Below are 17,126 nucleotides of genomic sequence, written 5' to 3'. Positions count from 1 at the left end.
CTGGGAGGCCAAGGCGGGCAGAGTGGTCCCCAAAGGGCCTTTGGTGGAAAGACGCTCCACCATCCGCAGAGCAGTGGGGGGCCCAGCCCGTAGTCCGGAGGCCCCAGCGCCCGGTTCGCTCGGCTGAAGCTCGGCCCCCTCTGCTGCCCAGGGCTCTGGGCTGGGGTGCAGCCGGTCACGGTCCCCTTGGATACGGGGGAGAGACCCCTCCTTCAGGGGCCGGACCCGGCGTGTTGGGAGCAGAAGAGTCTGCCTGGGTAGGTGACGTGCGTGGCCATTCTCATCTGTCCCTAGAGCTCAGATTCTACAGGGATTGGATGTTTAAAAAGCTGCTTTACTGAGCTAGAGTGTGTATACAATAAAGTGCACACATTCTAATGTAGTTTGAGTCTTGACAAATGTATAGGCCTGTGTCACCACCGCCCTGATCAAGAGGGAGCCCTTCCTTCCCCAGACGTCCTCTCCCGCCCCTTCCTAGTCAGTCCCCAGCCCAGCCACCGCTGCTCTGACTCGTCGCCGTGGGTGGGCGCTGCCCTCCAGGCCTTTGTGAGGATGGAAACTCCTCTTGCTCGGCATGAAGCCAACGACAGCCGTCCTCTGGATGGACCACACTTCGTCCACGTGCCCCGTTCGGTGGGTGGCCGGTTCGGGGTGGGGGGAGAGCGCGGAACGTGCCCACACCAACAAACGCGGCAGCTCTGGGTCTGGGCCCCGGGGCTTGTGCTCCCGCACCGGGCCTGCAGGAGGGGTGAGGACGTGGCACTATGTGGTTTCCCACCGATTTCAGTGTCCTTTTGAAAGCGTTAGCGCGTCAGCTGGGAGGAAAACTCAACGGCCGTTAAAGCTGCATCTTGAAATCCCATACCAGGAACAAGGTTTTGTGACAAAGACAGCATGTTTGAAGGACAACTGGGCCCCTGCAGATGGAAGGGACACTGGGCCCCTGCAGATAGAAGGGACACTAGGCCCCTGCAGATAGAAGGGACACTGGGCCCCTGTAGATAGAAGGGACACTGGGCCCCTGCAGATAGAAGGGACACTGGGCCCCTGCGGATGGAAGGGACACTGGGCCCCTGCAGATAGAAGGGACACTGGGCCCGGAGTCTCGGGGGCGCTCGGGTGCTCCTCTTTGTGGCTGAGTGACCCCCCCCCCCAGGCACTTCTGAGGGGCCCCGTCTTCCCAACGTGTAAACGGACCTCATCCCACCCACCCCAGGCTTGTTTCTTTCTTTTTCTTTTTTCTTAACATCTTTATTGGAGTATAATTGCTTTACAACAGTGTGTTAGTTTCTTTTTTTTTTTTTTATAAATTTATTTATTTATTTATGTTTGGCTGCGTTGGGTCTTTGCTGCTGTGCGCGGATGTTCTCTAGTTGCGGCGAGCGGGGGCTACTCTTCATTGCGGTGCGCGGGCTTCTCATTGTGGTGACTTCTCTTGTCGCGGAGCGTGGGCTCTAGGCGCACAGGCTTCAGTAGTTGTGGCTCGCAGGCTCTAGAGCGCAGGCTCAGTAGTTGTGGCGCACGGGCTCAGCTGCTCCGCAGCATGTGGGATCTTCCCGGACCAGGGCTCGAACCCGTGTCCCCTGCATTGGCAGGTGGATTCTCAACCACTGCGCCACCAGGGAAGTCCCGGTGTGTTAGTTTCTGCTGTATAACAAAGTGAATCAGCTATTCAGTTTTTCACCATTGAGAACGATGTTGGCTGTGGGTTGGTCATATATGGCCTTTATTATGTTGAGGTAGGTTCCCTCTATGCCTGCTTTCTGGAGGGTGTTGAATTTTGTCGAAAGCTTTTTCTGCATCTATTGAGATGATCATACGGTTTTTCTCCTTCAGTCTGTTAATATGGTTTATCACATTGGTTGATTTGCGTATATTGAAGAATCCTTCCATCCCTGGGATAAACCCCACTTGATCATGGTGTATGATCCTTTTAATGTGCTGCTGGATTCTGTCTGCTAGTATTTTGTTGAGGATTTTTGCATCCATGTTCATCAGTGCTATTGGCCCAGGCTTGTTTTGAGTGTTAAGTGAGCGCAGGTAAAAGCACTTAAATCGTCAGGTGCTGAATCAACGGTTGTGATTTTTATTGTTGGCGTTGACATCCCACGCTTCTTGGGACGTCAGCGCCCCTCCCAGCTCACTCTGCCTGGACGTCCCGTCCACCCTTGTGGCTTGAGTCTCGGGTCCATGTGTGAAAGCAGGCTGCTTCCTCTGGCCAAGGACACTTGCGTCCACTTTCCCGACGGACAGTCACCCTGCAAGGACCTCCCTTCACCCCTCAGTGGGTCCCCCTTGGTCCAGCTGCTTTGGAGGGGACTGTCCCCCAGGGGCCCCAGAAGGAAACGTGTGCAGGTTCCTGTCCCGAAGGCCGACCACCCAGACGCCCTCCCGACTTAGAGCAAGTTGGCCCGGCTGGCATTCGTGCCACAGGGACAGGCAGGCAGCCGTGGAGACGGCCGAGGCGGGAAGGGAGCTGAGGAGCCCGCCCTCAACTTGGCTCCACTGCTAGCTGCCGAGGGTTGAGATTTCAGGCGGGACGAGTTCGAAAAAAATACAGGAAGGCTTCTGTGGCTAAAGATTAAAAGCTTGAAAGTCTGTTCTTGGCGGCGCACTGGGGGGTGGGGCTGAGGGCCCAGGGCCCGGTGGGAGCGCCCCGCGGATGGTGGCGCTGGGCTACGTCCGCGGGCTCCCTGCCCTCCGCGGTCCCGTGTCATGCAGTGGGCGACCCGAGTGTGGGCCGGGCCGTGGGCAGAGGAAGCCAGGGCGGCAGCGGGCCGCCCCCACCCCCGTGTTTGTCGTGTGTGCCGGGAGAGGCTGCTTCCGGGAGCGCCTTGTGGCCCGTCCGTACAGGACTCGCAGGGTGGACGCCCCACGGGGCTGGGCTGAGACCCCCGGCCGCCAGCCGCATCCCCCCCCCCCCTCCTCCTGAGCCCTCCACCCCGCTCCCGCGCTGCACCGTGACCCTCGCGCAGACCTCACGCGCAGGCTGCTTCTCTCTCCGCTCCGCAGGTCGCGAGATGGGAACATAAGACCCGACAGCTGAGCAGGGCCTTTGGGTCCCCCCACCTGGCCTGCTACACCCTGGGCGGCGCCGTCCTGCTCCTGAACGTCCTGCGCTCCCACTGGTAAGGCCCCCCGCCCCCACCCCCGCCCCGGGCGCCCGCGGGAGGGGCAGCCTGACCGCACGGAACCCCGTCCCCTCCACGAGACTCCCAGCCGCCCGGGAAGGTTCGTGCGGGGTCAGGCAGCACCCGGGACGTGGCAGGAAAACGGGAGCCGCGAGCTGTTGGGGTGCGGGGGGCGCAAACGGATGACTGGACCAGGGAGCGAACGGATGGACTGTTGGCTTTCACTGTGCAGGGGCTGCTTTGAGCTGGGCTCACCTCGCCCGCCCGGCTGTGCTGGCTGAGAGGCGCCCGCGTGGAGGGCAGCGAGCAGTGACCTCGGGGGGAGCGGGGAGGACAGCCCGGCCGCCTCTGTGTCGGCTCCTGAAACCCTCCCTCGGGGTTGGATGTTGGTGCGTTTGTGCTGCGCTCTGGCCTTCCTCCCCCAGTTACTCTCTGGAAACTCAGCCTGGGGGGGAGGAGACCCAAACGGCCCCACCTGGGCTGCCAGCCCAGGTGCTACCCTTCGGCTCGATTGATTTTTTTTCCTGTTTTCTTCCCTAACGAGCCTTTGCAGACACTCTGGCCCTTCTGAATGAGTGAATGAATGAATGAATGAGTGAGCGAATGCGTGAGGGCCCGAGTGGGCACGTTCCATCCCCGACGGCCCCTTTCTTCCTGGCTATCTCCGAGGAGGCATTTAAAGCTCCTGAAACATCAGTCTCTTCAGGATACAGGACCTGCTGCCTTTTTCCCTAAAATGATGTGTTGTTTCCAGTTCTAGACTTCTGCATTCTTGGCTTCCTGAGTCCGAGATGTAAAGAGAAAACCCCAGTTGGTCTCTCCTCAGCCTGCTATCTGCTGGCCCAGAACCCTGGACCAGCCCCAGCTGCTGTTTCTGTGGGGTGGAGGCTGACGGTCCATCCGCCCTGCAGGTGGGCTGCGGCCCAGGTGGGCAGCCAGGCGGGGGCCGGGGAAGCAGAGGGGCGGAGGGTGAGGCGATGGAGAGCCCGGCCGGCCCAAGGGCTGAAGGGGGCCCCCCTGGGGCCCCGACCCAAGCCCAGCCTTTGCCAGCGCTCGGCAGAGGCAGGCGGCTTTAGACAAGCCCCTCTCCCTGCCCGTCCTGCTTCTGTACCCCGAGGGCCAAGCCCCGAGGGCCGACAGCCTTTTCCTGTCCTTCCTGTTTCTTCTTGTGTCCTGGGCCCTTAGGTGGCCTGGGAGGAAGTGACCCCAGGTCCAGCGCCCTCTCCCACCATCCAGGCCCCTCTGTCAGTGCCGGCCAGGCCTGGTGTCTGGCTGAACTGGCCACCCAGGGAATTTGGAGGGAGAGAAAGGACGCCCCCCACCCCCGCCCCCCGCAGGCCTGTTTCCTCTTCTCCCCTCTCGGGTCCTCCTCTCGTTTGCCCCCTGCTGACAGGTCTGGGTGGTCTGCCTGGGGCTCTGCGGAGGGGCTTTGTGGGAGTCCCGTCCCCTTCCCTAGCACCCTTCACCTGTCGCTTTATGTGGTTCCTGCAGGTGGGTTTTCTCTCTCTCTGTGTGTGTGTGTGTGTGTGTGTGTGTGTGTGTGTGTGTGTGTGTGTGTGTGTGTGTGTGTGTGTGTGTGTGTGTGTGTGGGGTAAAACACACATTACTAAAATTGACCGTTTCAGCCGACGCTCAGGACCTCACCACGTGAATGGGTGTCGGTCAGTCACGGGCTGAGGCGCAGCGGGCAGGAGCCGGGCGGTGCTGGGGGCAGCAAGCCTCCCCCCACACCTGTGTGCTCGTTGCCTGAGGGCGGGTCCCTGCATGTGGACCGGCGGCTCTGTCCCTGTGGCCATCTGGGTGCCAGCCGTTGCTGCACCAGAGTCCAGCTGGAGCTGCTCAAGGACACGGTCAGGACAGGCCTGATGGCCGAGTGGCCGCACGAAGGAGCAGTGAGCGGGGCAGACAGACGGGGGCAGCTCACGGCAGAGCAGGCCGGGCAGCCGGTGCAGGGGGAGCACATAGAGATCGGGTGGGGCCTCCCCCAGGCTCACGGGCGGGGGACAGGACTCAGCTCCTGTGGCTGCAGGACCGAGGCCCTCACCCTAGAGTCTGTGCCCTCCCCACAGCGGGGCGGGCGCCTTCTTCCAGGCCAGCGGGAGAGTCTCTCTGACCTCCAGAGCCTCTTTGAAAGGGCCCCAGGGTAACCTCCTTTTGGGTGAAATGCCCTGACCTTGCACCACCAGGTACTGCCCCCCCGCCCCCCCCCCCCCCGGCGTTCACGGCCCACCCTCCAGGGGAGGGGTTGTGGGGTTATGCAGAGCAGGGTGAGCCTGTATCAGCCTGGGCTCCTCCCCCTTCCCTTCCCCGACTGGGCGGACGTGTAAGACCAACAGACCGTCTCTTGGCTGTGATGGGTTTGGGGAACACTTTGGAAAGGTGATGTGTTGATCAAATGTACAGAATCAGTACAGCATCGGAGCCCTAAATTCCACATGATTTTTCACAGGTGGAAAATGTTACCCAGGTGAACATTTTTTTTGTTTTTGTGGTTATACGCTTATTTTAATGTGTATTAGAAAAAACAAGTGAGCCTGTCAGATGCTACTTTCGTGGATAGTTTTGCTTGGTGTGGGTTGAAGAACGGGGAGCTTAGTGCCCCGAGCCCGAGACGGTGTCGTGGCCGCGCCCCCGAGCGGCCGGAGTTCCCAGGGCTTATCAGCTGCGGATAGAAAGGGGCGCTGAGCGGGACCCCCTCCCCACCTCCACCCATGTTCCGGGGTTTCTGGGGAGCAGAATGCAGACAGCTTTGTCACATTGGTGACCGAAAGCTCAGTCCAGGTTTTAAAAGCAGAACTAGAGACAAATGGATGAGCCTCTCCATTCGCACCCCCAGCGCAGAAAACCCCAAAAGAAACTGCGTCTCCTCCGTGGGATCGCAGCTCTGGCCCCGCCCAGCGTGCCTGTCCTGCTTCATCTCATGGTGTCACCCTCAGCTCCCTCCCCTGTCCCTCCAGCTGTCCCTGAGCTCTGTGGGCAGAGCCCAGTGGGTCACATACCTCCCAGTGTCAGCATCACAGGGGTGAAAACTGAGCCTGGGGCACCCAGGTCTGTCTGAACCCAGTGCCACTTTTCTGCCCGAGCCCACGTCTCTTCCATTGGGTCGCCATGCGGTGCCCCTCACTAGAACTTGGGGCCGTGGGTGCACCAGGCCGTGGGCGGCCTAGCAATGGCCAGAGGGGGCCCGGCATGCCTCGCTGCCCTAGGTTTGGGGGTCGGGGGTCAGCCCGGGCGGGGGCTGAGCGGCAGCGGGTCATCCGCGTGGAGGCCTGAGCCCCTCCCCCCCCTCACGCTCACGCACACTCGCTCTGCCGCGCGGTCCCTAACGCTCTGGTGGCCAAGGAGCCAGGGGCCTGCAGGTGGGCTCTGCCCACGCCTGGCTCCTCCCGCTCCACCACCTGCAGACAGGAGAGGTGGGAGGGGGCGGAGGCTGCTGGTCTCTCAGAGCCGGGGTTGGGGGTGGGGGGCACGGGCACGGCCACCTAGCACAACACCGGGTGTGCGCGGCCCTGAGCCAATCCCAGCGGCTCAGCCTGGAGCTGCAGGGTGACCCTGAGCCCAGGCAGCAGGAGGGGTGGGTGGAGAGCAGGGGGTGTGGGCAGCGTGACCGGTGGCCAGGTGTGCCCTGACACACGTGTGCCACTGTTTGACAGGTCACCATGCAGGCCTCTGCCCACGGCGGCGTCCTGTTTGCTGTTCAAACAGACGCTTCTCCCTCCCTCCCTGCCCCCCTTCTTCCCTTGCGGGGAGGGGAGGCGAGGGGAGGGGGCTGCTTTTCCTCTGGCTGCTGAACATGTGCTGTGACCCCTGCTGCCTGGCGTGGGCCGGGGCCAGGGAGATGCGCGGGGCAGGAGGCGCCGCTGTTCCCCAGGGGCTGAACGTAGTTCGGGCGGCCCCCCTGCAGCCCACTTCACTCGCTTTCGGCACCCGCCTTGCCCCGAGTTCGACACCCCTGGCCCGGCTACTCTGGGGGCCCCAGGGGGCGGGGGCGGGAAGGGCAGGGTGGTCCCTCCGCACAGCAGTGACCTGTCTCTCCCGTCCCCTGCCCCGCAGCTTCACGCAGGCCATGCTGAGCCAGCCCAGGATGCAGAGCCTGGACAACCCCTTGGCCTACCGCGTGGGCCTGGCACTCCTGGGAGTGGGCGGCGTGTTTGTCCTTTCCAGTTTCCTGGCTCTGGGCTTCACCGGGACCTTCCTAGGTAAGACCCCCAGGGCGGGGGGCCGGGGCCCTGCTACCACCAGCTCCAGGCCGCCTTTGCTCCTCCAGGCCTTGGTCTGCCCTGCTCGGCTTGGGAGGCCGGGCTCTCAAACCCCATCCAGCTGCTTGGCCGCCAGGAAGGGCGGGATTTCTGTTTGCTGTGTGCGGGCTGCGAGCCGGAGCTGGCGACAGATGGGGGGCGCTCGCCTTCTGCTTTCCCCACCGCCTGCGGCTCCGCTGCTTTGGGGCTGGGAGCCCAGTGCTGGCCTGGCTGGATGTCCTCCTGACGTCAATTCCCAGCAGCTTGGAAGCTCGGGAAGGGGAGCAGCCCTGGTGCGGGGTTGGGGCTGCAGGGGCCAGGGCAGCCGCGGGACTGGGGCGGGGAGGGGGCCACTGCCGCAGAGAGCGCCCTCCGGGCACACGGGGCACAGGGAGGTGACCCGGCTCTGACGGCCTGGGTCAGGGGCTCCTGGGTCCCCTCCCCTCGCCCCAGCCAGCTGTGGAGTCTTGGCCTCCATTCCCTGCAGTGCCTGGGGCGGCCTGGGGCTCTGCGGGCTGCAGCAGGGGTCCCACAGAAGACCCTCGGAAGGCAAATGAGAGTTGTCGTCCTCTGGGGACCAGCACTCGGGCGAGGACCCGGCAGCAGCTGGAGGGAGCCCGGTGCTAGAAGAGGGTGTGCAGGTGCAGGCGGAACCCGGGAGGGGTGGGGCGCAGGGCCGTGGGCGGGAGGGCGGGGGGCTGGTGTGCAAGGGCCAGTGGGGCCGGAGTGGAAGGCCAGCGGGGGGCCACGTCACACGTGTCCCGAGAGCCATGCAGGGGACTGAGGTGTCACTCCTGCGGAGGAGGGGGCCACAGGCGTGGTCTCCCAGCAACGAGGCGGCGACCGGTGGGGCCGAGACGGGCTGGGGGGCAGGGAGGAGGCGGGGACCACGGTGTGGGCCTCAGGAGGGGGAGGGAAGGGTGGTGCTGTCGGCTCAGGTCAGGAGAGCAGGGGTGAGCAGCCCCACAGCAGAGGGCGGCGGGCGGGGCAGCGGAGGGTCTGGAGGGGGGAGGGGGAAGGGCCCAGATACCAGCTGCCGCCGCGGAGAAACGGTCTGGAAACTCAAGGGGCCCATGGGCTCAGGGATGTAGGGCACGGTGGCCGCTTCCCTCCCGTGAGTCACCCCAAAGCTGGTCTCTGTGCCCCCGGGAAGAAAGGTTCCCGCGGCTCCCCGGCCCCGAGCCCTCTGTCCCCAGACAGCGATGACGCCGCTGCCACTCCTCCTGCCCTACTTGTGCCTGGAGCTCAAGGGACGTCAGGGAGAGGGGGCCTTAGTGAGCAGTGCTGCGCCCTGGGGGCGATGCCCTGGCCGGGCTGCGCTGGACACTGTGCCTGTGTCTCACGCCTCTAGGGGAGGCTTCTCGGGGCGGCCACACGCTCCCCTGTGAGCGGCTCCGGGCCGGCTGGTGGGGCCCAGGGTGGGGGGCAGCCCAGCGGGGGGAGGAGGGAGGAGATGGGGGCAGAGACGGTGAATAGCAGGCAGGCCTGCCTTGGACGGTGTGGCGGGAAGGGTCTACAGGAGGGGATGTGAGCTGAGGGAGACGGCAGAGCAGGAGAGGTGTCCGGAGAGCGAGAAATAGGCACCCCAAGCGGGGGGAACGGCATGTGCAAAGGCACAGAGGCAGGAGCGGGTGGGCGTGGGGACTCAAGTCAGTGCCTCGCCCCTGGGGACCCCAGGCCCCTCCGCCTGGGATGGGGTGGCCAGGGTGTGACCCCCCGTCCTGCCTACCCTGTGCACAGGCGACTACTTCGGGATCCTGAAGGAGGCCAGAGTGACCACGTTCCCGTTCAGCATCCTGGACAACCCCATGTACTGGGGCAGCACGGCCAACTACCTGGGCTGGGCCATCATGTAAGTCCCGGGCTCCCCCTGTGCCGCCTGGGCGATGGGTCAGCTCTCGTGCCACCGTGGAGTCCCGGGCACTGGTCAGGGTCCCCTTCCTAGGACAGGGGTCGGCAAACTCCCTATTACAAGAGTGGGAGGTCCCTGGGCTGCAGGCAGGTGAAGGAATGGCCGTGGCTGGGGGCCCCACTGCCTTGTTCACGGACACCGAAATTATAATTTCACGTAATTTTCACGAGTCACAAAATATTCTTTTGATTTTTAAAAACAATTAAAATTGTAAAAGCTGTTCTTGGCCTGGGGCCTGCAGGCTGCTGACCCGGTGCTAGCACGTTGGGGCTGCGAGGCTCCCTGCCCACGGCCAGGCTGCAGGGATCCGCGCCCTGCGGACGAGGCCCCGTGCCGACCGCCGCCTGCATCGCCGGCTGTGGGTACCAGCAAGCGACCCGCCGTCAAGGAGGCTGGCACAGGGCATCACGCCGCTCGCCCCCCAGAGCAGCTCCCGTTTGTCCATTTTCTGGATGAGGACTTCTTCCATAGAAAGTTTTTTTTGTAGGAAGTGTTCTGCTTTTATTGAACGCTTGAAAACCACTTACCTAGAAGGTTTTCAGTGCTCCCAGAGACCAGAAGGGCGACAGGACCCAAAGGAATGAATCTCAATGGTGGAAGGTCTAGAGCGAGATGTCCCCTCCCGGCCCCACCTTCAGGGGTGGCCCGGGATCCAATCACTGGGCTTTGAGTGACGAGGAGCTAGGGGGACATTTGTGGGTCTGCGGGACAGCCCCCAACCCCAGCTCATTAGAAACAAGCCATTACCCAGGGCGCCAGACGCTGACCCAGCAGGGCTGCCCCAGGCCTTCCGCAGCCCATCTGTCCCCACCTGCGGCCCCACGGATGGGCCTTCCCGGTACCCAAGCAACCAGGTGTGTGGGAGCCCCAGAAGGCCCAGAGCAGCGGGATTCTGGGGGCACCAGGAACCGGGCCTTCTCTCTCTGGGCCTGTCAGCCCGAGTGAGACGCCCCCTGCCCAGTATGCCCAGCCGGGTCCCTGGGACCAACCCCACCACCGCCCCAGGCTCGGGGCCAGGCCTGGGCTCTGGCATGTGGGTCACTGTGGACCTCAGTTTCCTCATCTGCAGTGTGGGATGATCATCTCCACATAGATTGTTAGGTGCGACGACAGGTCTTTGAAGGTGGGAAAGTTCACACAGACAGAACGGAGAAGGGCCTGTGTCGGGGTTGACCAGGCGCCGGCTGCCCCCACCCTCGCCTCCGTCGAGCCTAGTTAACTCGGCTTCCCAGGCAGGGGCCGCCAGCCTTAGGGATACTGTGGGCACAGAGCCCTGGCCCTGAGGTCCCCTGGGTGGGGGGCTCCAGCCTGCCCCTCCCCAGCTCCTGGGCTGCCTGGCTGTGCGGGGGAAGCCCTGCCCACTCCAGGAAACAGCACCAGGGCCAGTGAGCAGAGCCTCAGGAGGGCAGATCTCATTCCAGCCCCAACGCATCTGTGGCCTTGGCATCTCCATGGGGCAGTGCCGAGGGCCAAGTGGCCCGGTCTGCTCTCAAGCTTGATTTGAATGGAGCCCGTGGAACGGGAGTTGGCAGTTTCATAGGGGACACTTAACCTTCACTGTTGCTGGAGCCCCCAGATGGACAGTGTGAGGTCCCAGCGGGAGGGGAGTGGGCAGGGCAGAGGGTCCCCAAAGGGTATTCGTGTGTCTTCGTGCCCCTCTGCCTCGGGGCCCCTGGCCTGGGGCTCACGTTCCCCTCTGGCTCCTGGGCTCCACCAGCCAGCTCCCCTCCCTCGCTCCTCCCCGACCATCTATGCAGGGGCTCAGCCCCCGCAGCAGTCACCAGCAGAGAGCCCGTGAAGGGGCCCAATGGACGCTCCGCCTGGCTTTGGCGGCCCTGGACCCATTTCTAGAAAACAGCCTGAGAACATCGCCTCTGGTGGGCAGGGAGAGCGTTTTTGGCCCCGGGACAGCCTCCTGGGCAGAAGAGGACATGCTGACCACCCAAGTGATTTGGGGAAGCCAGCCACTCCTTCCTCCCCACGTCACTGTTCTGAGCTCCTGGCTGGGGCTGGAGGGCTGAGGACAGGGCGCCGGGCCTGGACGGGCAGTGGCGAGCTGGTCCCCAGGTCAGGGCCCGGACCGTGGAACCCCGGTCCGAGAGAAGGCTGGACCCAGGCCTGCCCCTGACCCGCGTTTCCCCGCAGGCATGCCAGCCCCGCCGGCCTGCTGCTGACCACGGTGGTGGCGCTCATCTACACGGTCGCCATCCTGTACGAGGAGTGAGTAGGCGCCGTCTCGGGCCGGGGCTGCCGTGTACCGTCCGCGTGACCTGCACCAGCCCTGCCTCTCCCTCCAAGGCCTTTCCTGGGGCCTGGGCAGCTGGCCACGCCGAGTCACCGTCAGGGTGGCCGGCGAGCAGCAGAGAGCGGGCACAGGGCGGCCCGGGTGCCTGGCAGGTGGTGCTGGACCCTCCTGCTCCCACACGGACCCCTCAGCCCGTCCACGCCGGGTGGGGGGCCTGGGTGGCAGCGTCAACCTCGACTCCAGCTAAGTGAGCCTCTCTCCCACCCCCGCAGGCCCTTCACCGCTGAGATCTACCGGCAGAAAGCCTCCCAGGCCCACAAGAGGAGCTGACGGCCCGTGGCCACTCCGTGAGGGTCCCCACCTCGGGCTTGCCCAGAGCACACGCCCCTTGAGGGGAGGGGGAGAGCGGTGCCCGGCCTGGGCTGTCCAGTGCCTTGGAAACGTGGCTTGGGGGCCTGGAAGGCGCCGTGTGGCCCCAGAGCCCCCTGCCCTGCCACCCACCATGTCCTGACCAATAAAGGCGCCTGACCCCAGCCCCCACCTTGGTCTCTGTCTGTCCAGGCCGGGGAGGGGCAGGCTGGGGTCTGGGAGGGGGTCGGTGAGCCAGGAGGGGCGCCGCCATCCACGCTGAATGGGGGGGACTGCCCAGGCCTTTGGGCCTCCTGTGCCACCAGCCTCGCCCCACTTCTGCCCCTTGTGGGGGGCCGGCGGGGCCTGGGTGGGAAGCACTGGGCCCTCCCCCACCCCCCTGCTGAACCCGGTGTCTCTGGTTACTGACATTTCTCTCCTAATCCTTCGTGGACCTCGCGTGGCCACAAGGAGCAGCTGTGGGGCCATCCGGGGCCGGTTGCCGGGCCTGACCGCAGAGCCACGGGGACGGGGAAGGACTCCCATTTGGGCCCGGCCTCCCCTGCACAGCCCCCAGCCCTCCAAGGGCATAGAACTCGCCTTTCCTCCCTTCAGGATGGCAGACAGGTGTGCTCTATCTGTGCGCCTGGCCCTGCGCCTTGTGTTCTCCCCTGTGAAGTGGCTGCCATAGCCGTGCCCGCCCTGGGCACCGGAGCTGCTGGGCCCCCACCCCGCCATGGAGCGCCTCAAGGGCGCCCTTTGGTGTCTAGGTTCCAGAGGTCTCCGGGCTCCAGGGGCCACAGGAGGCACGGAGGCTGATCTTACCCAACGCCTCTGCTCACATACCTCCAGGGACAGGAAGCTCACCCCTCCGCGGGCACCTCTGCACACACATCCTCCGCAGCCTTCGAGGACGCGCTGGCCCCCATGGCCTAAGCTGTCCCTCTGTCAGGGCAAGACCGAGCACCTCCGGGCCCCTGACCCGCGGGTCACGCCGCCGTGAGGGGTGGGCCCGGACTGGGGAGGGTCGGCTGTGCTGGGAGCAGCCCACAGCTGAGGAGGGAACTGCCGAGGAAGCGAGGTCAGAGGGGAGACCCAGCTCCGTGTAGCCCTGTCCTCTTCGTCAGGGGTGGCTGTGGGCCGGGGTGACACAGGACCCTCTGGGCGAGGAGCTGCGGGGGGTGGGCTGGGCGGCAGGCTGGCGCTCTGCACAAACATCCATCCGCACGCCCCCCGACGGGGCCTGCCCGGCACTCCTCAAACACGGCTTTCAAGAACCTTCTAAACAACTCTGTGCCAGCAGACCAGGCTGTGGTGGACACTTCCTGCCCTGGGGTCCAGCTGTCCGACCCCAGCCCACCCCCAAGGTCTGGCCAAATGGTTTAAGAGGTTCCCATTCCACTCTGAGCTGGAGAATTGCTTCACTGCAAGGAAATGATACAGGCAGGCGCTCAAGCATAGGAAGCGAGATCACTGGTAACATCGTAAACCTGGACAACCTAGAACTAATGCAATGGTGGGGGGGAGGGGCACACTTTGGGGAAAGAACGACAGGTGTGCTCAGGGCCTAATGAACTTGGCTGACCTGGGAGAACAAGTCTTAGAACCTGGCATGTGTGGGTGGGGATGGGCCCAGGTGCCAGGAATCGAAGGTTGAGCACCCAGGCTGGGCTCAGTACCCGCCACTGTCACCAGCTGGAAGGGGCCAGACCTGGGGTGGGGGGAGGGAGGCTCTGAGTCTAGCCTGGGTCCTGGCCCACTGACCTCCCCAGGGAGAGCTGTGTTCAAACCCTGGACCCTGCAGTTACTAGCTGTGGGTCCTGGGCAAGTCACTTCCCTTGCCTCAGTTTCTCCATCTGTAAAATGGAGAGAGTAATAGTTCCCACCCAAGGGTGCCACGAGGAAGGACTTAAGAACAGTGCCTGGCATGGAATACATGGAATGAACACTCTCCTGGCCCCCCTGCAGAGGGTGTGAGATTCTGCTGGAATCCTGGTCACAGAGGGCTGGCCGAGAAGCCCATGAGAGTCCAGAGGCCCTGTGTAAACAGCTAGGGGCGCAGGCTGGCACCCCAGCATTGCCCACAGCTCCGACCTGCGTGGATGGGTCGGGGGGTGGCAACAGCTAACGGCCCTGGCTTTCTCCCAAATCAGAGAGCCTCGCGTGTCACCGCGGGGAGCGATGGCTTTTCCATGAGCTCCAGGCTGGAGCTGGCCAGCTCCGGCAGCCTCTTCCCCAGCCTTTCGGCAGCAGCCCACTCCTGGTTACTGATCTACCTGCTGCCCGCCCCCTGGTTTGTCCTGCGGCCTCGTGGGTCATTTACTATTGTTGTTATTACCAGGTCCTGCCCCTACACAGTTCGCAAGTTCTCAGCCAGTCAGAGCCAGACCACCATCTTCCAGAAGAGGAACCCGAGGTCCAGAGAAGGCCAGAGACTGCTGTGATACCCACACAGCATTCAGGCTCACTCTGGCTTCGAGACCAGCTCCCCTAACTATAAAAATGGGAATGTTGGCCCACGGGACTCCAAAGGCACAAAATGCTATGGGGAAGGGAGGGGACACCGGCCTCAGACTGACTTCGGAAGGGCGAGCCTCTGGTCCTTCCAGTCTCCGACAGGAAGATGACGGGACAGCCTCTGGCTGAAAACCCCTGCCAGGATCCAGCGGATCTCTGGTTGGGAGAAAGGAGCTGAGCCTGCGGTAGAACGCGGGGTCGGGACGCTCTGGCTGCGCTGACTCCAGCCCTGAGCGTGGCGCTCACGGCTCCCCGTTCTGGCGGCGGGGCCTCTGCTGCACTCTGGCGGCCGGAGCGCGCGGCGCCCACCTCGCGCTGGCACGGCCGCCCGGGAGCAAAACCCGCCTGGGACGCGAAGGGGCTTACGCTGGGCCAGTTCGCAGAGCTGGTGAGAAGGTGCGCAGAGCCCGGACGCGGTGCCTGGCACCAGGCAAGCACATGCCATCACGCTGCCCAGTGTCGTTATTCTCTGGGGAAATTGCGTCCCAAAGAAAGTGAGTGTGTGCGCGTGTGAGTGCTGCGGTGGCGGGGGAGGGGGGGTTCCTTGCCCCAGGTCAGAGGCACAGCCGGGACTGCGTCCCCGACGCCCTTGCGGCCGCGGAGCCCCGCGCAGCGGAGAAGCGCAGGGTCCCCGTGCCCATAGCCGCAGGCAGACCCTGGACCGTTTCCTTCCCGAGCCCCGCGAGCGGGAACGGGCAGCGGCCCGCGGAGGTGGAGGGAAGGCGCGGCGGGGCCCGCGGGCGTGCGCACCGTGACGCGCAGAGGCTGGGCGGGCGCGGGGCGGGGCGGCCACGTGGGCTGCATATAAGGGCAGTCGCTGGGCGCTGAGAGGCAGAGGTTTTGTCCGGGAGCTAGAGCCCAGGCGCAGCCGCAGCCCGAACCCGAGCCGCGCCGCCCGGCCGCTCTGCCGGCCCCGCCGCTCTGCCCCGTGCCCCCAGCCGCAGTCGGCTCGTCTCGCGGCCCCGCGCCCGCCCCCGCCCCCGCGGTCCCTCTGCTCAATGAAATTGGCCGCGATGATCAAGAAGATGTGCCAGAGCGACTCGGAGCTGAGTATCCCGGCCAAGAACTGCTGCCGCATGGTGGTCCTCGGCTCGTCCAAGGTGGGCAAGACGGCCATCGTGTCGCGCTTCCTCACGGGCCGCTTCGAGGACGCCTACACGCCCACCATCGAGGACTTCCACCGCAAGTTCTACTGCATCCGCGGCGAGATCTACCAGCTCGACATCCTCGACACGTCCGGCAACCACCCCTTCCCCGCCATGCGGCGCCTCTCCATCCTCACTGGTGAGCCGGGGCGGCCGGGCAGCGGGCGGGGGAGGGAGCGCGCCGCCGCAGTGCCGGGGACCCCTCGTCCCCGGGCGCCCGGACGCCCGGGCTGGAGGCGCAGTCCGCGGAGAGTTCGGCGCGATCCTCGCGGCGGCCGGAGCCCCGGCGTCGGGAGGCCCCAAAGTCAGCCCGCGTAAGTTGTCCCCTGGCGGCTGCCCTCACCCTCTCCTTTTCTGCTCCCCGTAGGAGACGTGTTCATCCTGGTGTTCAGCCTGGACAACCGCGACTCCTTCGAGGAGGTGCAGAGGCTCAAGCGGCAGATCCTCGACACCAAGTCTTGCCTCAAGAACAAAACCAAGGAGAACGTGGACGTGCCCCTGGTCATCTGTGGCAACAAGGGGGACCGGGACTTCTACCGCGAGGTGGAGCAGCGCGAGATAGAGCAGCTGGTGGGCGCCGACCCCCAGCGCTGCGCCTACTTCGAGATCTCGGCCAAGAGGAACAGCCGCCTGGACCAGATGTTCCACGCGCTCTTCGCCATGGCCAACCTGCCGCGCGAGATGAGCCCGGACCTGCACCGCCAGGTATCGGCGCAGCACTGCGAGGCGCTGCACAAGAAGGCGCTGCGGGGCAAGAGGCTGCGGCGAGCGGGCGGCGACCGGGACGACGCCTTCGGCATCTTGGCGCCCTGGGCGCGCAGGCCGAGCGTGCACAGCGATCTCATGTACATCCGCGAGAAGGCCAGCGGCGGCGGCCAGACCAAGGACAAGGAACGCTGCGTTATCAGCTAGGAACTCCCGCCCCGCGCGGGCGCAGAACCTCAGGAGGCCCTCTTGTCCAAGAGTCTAGTGTCCGGGCCGTGTGTCCCGAGACCCGTGTGCGCGCGCGCGGACGGGCGTCTTCCCTCCCAGCGCTCCAGCCTGTTCACTGGGTAGACTCAAAGGAACCGAGAAGGGACCATCATCTGCTCCAGAAGGAAAGAGAGCTAGCTGAGCCCGGGCTCCCCCAACGTCCGATCCCCCGTTGGCGCCCGCTAGCCCCACTCGCCCAGCAGAGGGTGAATTTGCCTTGTTTCTCACAAAGACCTAAGAATGGGGGTGGGAATGGGAGTTAATCAGCCACCACTGGGCTTTCAGCAATGGGTCCTGCCGGCTGGAGGGCCAGGACAAACGGGGCATTATCTGTGATTGGGGGTTGCCATGACAGCTGGCCTGAAACTGAGGGCGGGGTCCGATCGTAGGGAGTGACTTGTTTACATGTGTGTGCAACTGCACAAAGCAAAACATAAATCTTGCACTTTATAGTAGTTCTGGTGTCACCGTTGGACATGAACAAAATCTTACCTAGGTGTTTGTACTGTGTCTTTGAAGTTAGTCTTGTTACTGGTTTTTAATATAAAATAAAATAACTTAAAATGGAAAACCATGCTTCCTCTGCTTTTAGAAATAGGTGGAAGGGGGAAGGGTGAG

At 64.2% G+C, this 17,126-nt stretch overlaps 2 protein-coding genes across 5 annotated transcripts in view; both read left to right on the top strand.

Moving 5' to 3' along the window:
- The window catches only part of PEMT (phosphatidylethanolamine N-methyltransferase), a 46,304-nt gene extending 34,245 nt beyond the window's left edge, over positions 1 to 12,059 (top strand). For 3 of the 4 annotated variants that reach the window (XM_007174170.3, XM_057535862.1, XM_007174169.3), the window contains exons 3-7: positions 3,013 to 3,128; positions 7,185 to 7,330; positions 9,110 to 9,221; positions 11,427 to 11,501; positions 11,799 to 12,059. In XM_007174170.3, the coding sequence (XP_007174232.1) occupies positions 3,013 to 3,128; positions 7,185 to 7,330; positions 9,110 to 9,221; positions 11,427 to 11,501; positions 11,799 to 11,856 (507 nt within the window). In that variant the 3' untranslated portion in view covers positions 11,857 to 12,059. Of the gene's footprint in view, positions 1 to 3,012; positions 3,129 to 7,184; positions 7,331 to 7,856; positions 8,011 to 9,109; positions 9,222 to 11,426; positions 11,502 to 11,798 lie in introns of those variants that run through there. The other variant, XM_057535863.1, reaches the window with a different exon arrangement.
- Positions 12,060 to 13,594: 1,535 nt separating this feature from the next.
- Positions 13,595 to 17,066, top strand: RASD1 (ras related dexamethasone induced 1). The gene is made up of 2 exons (XM_007174172.3): positions 13,595 to 15,675; positions 15,904 to 17,066. Exons 1-2 carry the CDS (start codon positions 15,390 to 15,392, stop codon positions 16,446 to 16,448), a joined length of 831 nt encoding a protein of 276 aa, XP_007174234.2. The 5' UTR covers positions 13,595 to 15,389; the 3' UTR covers positions 16,449 to 17,066.
- Positions 17,067 to 17,126: the final 60 nt, after the last annotated feature.

Source organism: Balaenoptera acutorostrata, chromosome 20 (genome assembly GCF_949987535.1).
Source record: "Balaenoptera acutorostrata chromosome 20, mBalAcu1.1, whole genome shotgun sequence".
NCBI classification, from domain to species: domain Eukaryota; kingdom Metazoa; phylum Chordata; class Mammalia; order Artiodactyla; family Balaenopteridae; genus Balaenoptera; species Balaenoptera acutorostrata.
Note: the sequence above shows the minus strand (reverse complement) of the source record. Positions and strands in the feature narration are given on the sequence as shown.

Bases quoted from the DNA above. Each gene is read 5' to 3' on its own strand.
- RASD1 (XM_007174172.3), top strand. From the start codon at position 15,390: ATGAAATTGGCCGCGATGATCAAGAAGATGTGCCAGAGCGACTCGGAG. The intron at 15,676-15,903 runs GTGAGCCGGGGC...TGCTCCCCGTAG, and splicing joins GCGCCTCTCCATCCTCACTG to GAGACGTGTTCATCCTGGTG.